The sequence below is a fragment of the Coccinella septempunctata genome, chromosome 4 (assembly GCF_907165205.1).
Source record: "Coccinella septempunctata chromosome 4, icCocSept1.1, whole genome shotgun sequence".
NCBI classification, from domain to species: Eukaryota; Metazoa; Arthropoda; class Insecta; order Coleoptera; family Coccinellidae; genus Coccinella; species Coccinella septempunctata.
The window spans coordinates 40,535,498-40,541,815 of record NC_058192.1 but is presented as its reverse complement, the minus strand read 5'-3'; the positions used below and the strand labels follow the sequence as shown (position 1 = coordinate 40,541,815).

The 6,318-nt window shown below is 39.0% G+C and overlaps 1 protein-coding gene across 1 annotated transcript; it reads right to left on the bottom strand.

Annotated features, from left to right (window-relative positions):
* Nucleotides 1-3,449: 3,449 nt before the first annotated feature.
* Nucleotides 3,450-5,672, bottom strand: LOC123311732. The gene has a single exon (XM_044895803.1). The coding sequence runs from the start codon at nt 5,670-5,672 to the stop codon at nt 3,450-3,452; it is 2,223 nt and encodes a 740-aa protein (XP_044751738.1).
* Nucleotides 5,673-6,318: the final 646 nt, after the last annotated feature.

Below are 6,318 nucleotides of genomic sequence, written 5' to 3'. Positions count from 1 at the left end.
TTCATTCGAAAAGTCGGAAGAATCTTTCTACCGGTCACTCACATCGTCGGATGGAGAAAATGGAAAGTTACCACCAAAGGAAGCCATTGAACAATTCTGGACCGAACAATTATCAACGAAACCTCACTTCAATGGAGATACCGGATGGATTGAAGATGAAAAATCTGAAGCTATAAAATATGAGCCGATGCAGCATGACATGATCACAATTGAAGAAGTAAAATCAGCTATCAGAGGACTGCACAACTGGAAACCACCTGGGCCTGATGGATTACAGAACTTCTGGATCAAGAAACTTTGGATCATGGATGACAAATTGACCTCCGCAATAAATGATGTCATTTAAAATCCTGAAAGAATGCCAGTATTCCTTACACATGGCACAACATACTTGTTACCTAAAGACCAAAAGAATACAGAAGACCCATCCAAGTACCGACCGATCACATGTCTTCCAACGATGTACAAATTAATCACATCGTGCATTTCAAATTCTATACCTCACGAATGGCTCTTGACGATCTTGAAGATTTACAAGGTGGATCCCAATATTGTTAAGTTCCTGAAAAACGCCATGTCAACCTGGCGTACTAGTCTTCAAATGAAAGCAGCAGATTGCTCCATTACAACAGGACCTATTCCAATAAGACGCGGAATTTTCCAAGGAGACTCGCTGAGCCCTTTGTGGTTCTGCATGGCCCTGAATCCCTTGTCTCATAGATTGAATTCAACGGACTACGGATTTTCCATCAAGAGCGGCAGTAGAACTATGATGAAACTGAATCATCTCCTTTACATGGACGACTTGAAACTTTTCGCATCTACCAAAAAACAAATGCAACTGATGCTGAAAATGGTGGAAGGATTCTCGGAAGACATCAAAATGAAGTTTGGACTAGAAAAATGTCGACTGCTTAACATAACGAGAGGGAAAATAGAAGATGGTACGTTGAAACTCAGGGAAGGTGCAGAAATTGAAGCATTAAAGGAAGGAGACACATACAAGTATCTAGGCATAAAACAAGCAAGAAAAATTAATCAGACCCAGATGAAGAAAGAATTAACGGAGGAGTTCACTCGAAGATTGAGGAGGATGATGAGAACTGGTCTTAACAGCAAGAATCTGATAAAAGCGATTAACACCTACGCTTGCTCGGCGCTGAGCTATTCATTTGGTATTATCTCTTGGACGACAACCGATTTAGCAGCTTTACAGAGAAAAATGAGGACGATGCTGATTAAACACAATAAACATCACCCCAAGAGCTCAATAGAACGGACAGAGCTGCCACGACATCTTGGGGGTAGAGGAATTGTTGATTTGTCCAACCCTATGTCCCAGGAAATTGAAGGACTTCGGAAATATTTCTTGAGTAAGGCAGCTTCGTCAGAACTCCATCGAGTAGTTTGTGTTGCTGATACTTCTACACCATTAAAGCTACAACAGGATCACTTGGAAACCGTCGAACACTCTGCAGAAAGTAAAATGCAGAAACTGATTGGCAAACCTTTGCATGGGAGGCACCAGAACGAGGTCAACCATGATTACGTCGACATATCTGCGTCGAACTACTGGTTGTCTTCCGGAAGGTTTTCTCCTGAGACAGAGGGCTTCATGCTCGCCATCCAGGATCAGGTGATTCCAACAAGAAATTACATGAAGTACATCGCCAAGGTAACAAAAGGGCTTCGCCAGGGATGCAGTTTGTCGCCCATTCTATTCAATTTGTATCTGGAAGTAGTTTTGCGGGAATGGAAAAAGAGCTGTATCGGGATGGGCATACCAGTATTTGAAACTTACCTCATCACACTTAACTTCGCAGATGACCAAGTAGTGTTGGCACAAGACTCGTACGACCTGGAATTTATGTTGAGAAGACTGTATAAAGAATATCAAAAATGGGGGCTACAAGTAAGTTTACAGAAAACTGAATACCTAGCGGTTAATACTGACGCACAGTTTGAAGTGCTTCTCACTGAAGAAATAACAATAAATCAAGTAAAAGAGTTCAAATATCTTGGAGTTATTGTGGATCAGAGTGGAATAGGAGAGAAGGAAATAAAGAACAGAATCCAGAAAAGCAGGAGAATTATTGGATGCCACAATTCGTTATGGCGGGATAAGAACATCTCTAAACGCGTCAAAAAGAGAATTGGCGAAACAATGGTGGAATCTGTTCTCTGTTATGGAAGTGAAGTGTGGACACTCAATGCTGAAATGAGGCGTAGGGTGCTGGCGGTAGAAATGGATTATGTAAGACGTGGAGCCAGAATATCTAAGCTACAGCATATTCCCAATGATGTCATCCGAAGACAAATGAATGCCGAAAAAACAATTGTGGAAAGAATCGAAGAACGAAGTCTACGCTGGTGTGGACATCTTATGAGAATGCCTGAAGAGAGATGGCCTAAGACACTTTTCAACTGGAAACCACCAGGAAAGAGAAAACGAGGAAGGCCGAGAAGATCATGGCATGAGGGCGTCAGGAAAGCTATGGAGGAACGAGGCCTAGATGAGGGAATCACACAGGACAGAAACGCTTGGAGGAAGGGATTGAGCAGACGGCAACTAGCTGTATAAGATAAAATATTTATTGTATTTTTTCTGGCTTCTGGTAAGTAAAACTCTTTTTCCTTCAGCTTAAGCTTTCGAGACTTTATTTATCTCTTCTTCAGAAGCACTATAAAACATAGAGGAGTTAGTATTTGTAGGCTATAGTATTTGAAAAATGTAATTACTTACAGGATTTGAGGTTGTACCTGGGTTGTTTTCATTATAATTACAAATCAGGATGATCATAATTGCATGTTATATCTTAAAATTGATAGAATTCAGGTAAGAAATCCTTGAACGTCGGTGTTTCATTAGAGGTTAGATCTTAGATTCGATAGGTTATGAGTGACATGAGACCACAGACGTACAGAGAAATCATTGGTGACTTGATGACAAGTCGACTCTTCTTCTTTGTGTTAGGTAGTTGTTAGAAATGTCTTACATTAAACAATGGCAAATAACAATCTGAGTGGATTTTTTGTTCTCTTTTTGTTAGAATTAGTTCAGAGCATTTTTTGATTTTATTTTTATTTTTTATTTTTAGGTGACAACAGGTATATTAAAAGGCCGTGGGGAAACTACTAGGGTCTTCTATCCGTATCTGTATCTGTATCTATCTGTATGGGGTTTCTGTTTCTAGACATTTTGTCTATCTCGACTAGGTTCGCATAAATTGCGCTGAGGTTATCAATGTCTTTTTTGTGGTTGATTGCGTTAGGTTCTTGGGTTATCCTGATCATCTCTATAAATTTTCTCTTCCAACTGTTAGTTTCTGTATCTAGGATCTCTAAGTCCGAAAATTTCATGTGGTGTCCAGTCGTGTTTTCGTGTTGAGCTAGTGCGCAGGCTTGGATGTTCCTTCTAGAATCACTCTTGTGTGATGTGATCCTTTTATTCATCGTTCTCTTCGTTTCTCCGATGTATACTCCGCTACAATTGTTGCACGGTATACAACGGTGTATACAACGTTGGGTCTTCTCTCTTTGGGTGTTGTATCTTTGAGTTTACTGTACAGGTATTTAGATGTTTTCACATTGTATTTTGCTATGAAGGTATTGTCGTCACTCAATAGCTTTGTTATCTTGTGTGTTAATCCTTCTATATGGGGTAGTATTATTATCTTTTTTCTGTTTTGATTTTCTTCTCTTGGTGGTTCTCTTGGTGGTCGCTCGTTATTTGTATTTTCCATTTGTTGTTCATGCATATGATGGTTGGGGGTGTTGAAGTCTAATCTTCTTACCAAGGATCTGGGGTAACCATTCTGTTTCATCAACTCTGCTAAGGTCTTCAGGTTTTTGTCAAGGTATGTCGGGTGTGAGATCGTTGTGATCCTGGTCTTCAGGTTTAGGATAAGGTTAATCTTCATTTTCATCGGGTGGTATGAGGTGTAATGTATATATCTGCCTGAAGCTGTTGTCTTTCTGTGCCAATCAGTTTTAATTGTTTCATCTTCTCTGATCACTTTTGTGTCCAAGAATGGAACACAGTTATTGGATTCTTCTTCAATGGTAAATTGAATCTTTGGATGGAAACTGTTGAAAACATTAAGGATCTCATCTTGTTTTCCTTCGGGTATCATGAGGATGAGGTCGTCGACGTATTTTTTGCAAAAAGGTATTATGAACGTCAACTGGGGTATACACTCATCTGGAAGTTCATCTATGACATAGTCAGCTATTATTTGTGATAACTTTGAGCCCATTGGTGTACCTATGCACTGCCTGTAGAATTTTCCATCAAATGCAAAATATATTGAACTAAACACCAACTCGATCAGCTCCATAAATTCTTTCTTTGGAATTTGACACTGTTGTTCTATTCTTTGCCAGTTATATTCGATGGCTTTTTTTGTTGTTTCGATAGTAATATTGGTGAAAAGTGATACGACGTCTAGGCTTACAATCCTATAACCTGGTGGTACTTTGAAATTGTTAATAGACTGTGTGAAGTCGAATGAGTCCTTAATGTAGTATGTATTGTTGAAATTGTATGCTCTATAGAGAATATCTTTCAGGAATTGTGATATCCTGGTTGTTGGGCTGCCAATCGATGAAATAATTGGTCTCAGGGATAGCTCAGGTTTGTGAATTTTGACTAAGCCATAATATTTCGGGCATAAGCCGTCGTAGGTCATCAACTCTTTTGCTTCTTCAGGGGTGATGTAGTTCTTTTGTTTCAACTCGCTGACTTTCTTGTTTAATTTTTGTTCGATTGTACTCGTAGGATCTTTAGAAATTTGCTGGTAGTACTCTTGGTCTCCGAGTTGTTGGTTTGCTAGGTTTATGTATTTTTCTTTCTCCATCAGTACGGTAACTCCACCCTTGTCTGATTGAGTGACTATGATGTCTGGGTGTTCTCTAAGAAAGCGTTTTGTTGAATTTTCCAATCGAGTAATGTAGGGTAATCCTGTGGATTTCGATTGTTGTAGGTGGTTTGTGATAACGTTGGTTACCTTGGCTCTTATGATGTTGCACTCGTTATTGTTCCTGCTGGTGTTGTAGGTTTCTACTGTTGCTAAAAGTTCGATAATTGGTATGTCCCTGATTTCTGGTACAAGTGAGAACTTCGGACCCAAAGACAAAAAGGTTTTTACTTCACTGGGTAGTTGGAGTCCGGTGAGATTCTTCAGCCATTTATCTTGTGTCACAATGGTCTTTCTCTGTGTACTTTCTAGGCTTTCAAATTTTCTCCTGTTGGCTTCCTTTTTGCGGTGGAATGCTCTATTAACTTTACTAGTGGTTTTTCTCTTGAATTCGTTCCAAGTATGCTCAGATAAAATGTCTGAAATTGAATTATCCAGTATAGATTGTCTACTATCCAAGAATCTCAAGTTTTTTATAGTAATATCGATCTGAAATGTGAGTATTTTACGTCCTAACTTGTTGTTGAATTCTTTGACCTGTTGTCCGGTTCGGGCATCCTTGAATTCTATCATAGAGTCCAGTCTTTTGATGCAACCTTGTAGGTGTGTGGGGGTGATCATCTGTTCTCTGCAGCGTAAAAGAAAGATCCTCCTGTTTTTCAAATTAGAAATTTTGTGTAGGTTGTTGTTATATTCCTTTAGGTTCACTACTGGCTGTTGGCCGTGGATATTCCTCATGTCTTCAAAGAAACCCATTCTGTAGTTAGATTTAGAGGGAAATATTTGTCGGCTATGTAAGTAGAGTCTTGGTATTTATTGGGAAAGCGACAATGGTAAGTAAGTAAGCTGAAGGAAAAAGAGTTTTACTTACCATTGTCGCTTTCCCAATAAATACCAAGACTCTACTTACATAGCCGACAAATATTTCCCTCTAAATATATATATACATGTATATATATATAAACTTTTCTTGCACCCCTTGCAGACTATCCTTTTTCGAACCCTTTCCGTATAAAACACAGAATTTGCGCTAGGAAGCGCGAATATTTTCCTCCATAACTTCTATGTTTTCACGACTGTCAAAACGAGATTTTCACTCAGATGATGGTTGACTATTCAAGATTCATAATCTGTAAAAAACTTTTTTTGCACCCCTTGCAGACTATCAACTTTCGACCCTTTTCCGTATAAAACACCGAGTGCGCTAAGAAGCGCGAATATTTTTCTTCACACCTTCTATGTTTTTACGACTGTCAAGATTTTCACTCAGCTGATGGATTCATAATCCGTAAAAAACTTCTCTTGCACCCCTTGCAGACTATCCTTTTGTAATAAATCGGAATACGAGATTCCGAATTAATTTGAGATAATTTTAACGGTGTATAGCTAGAAGCTTCATACA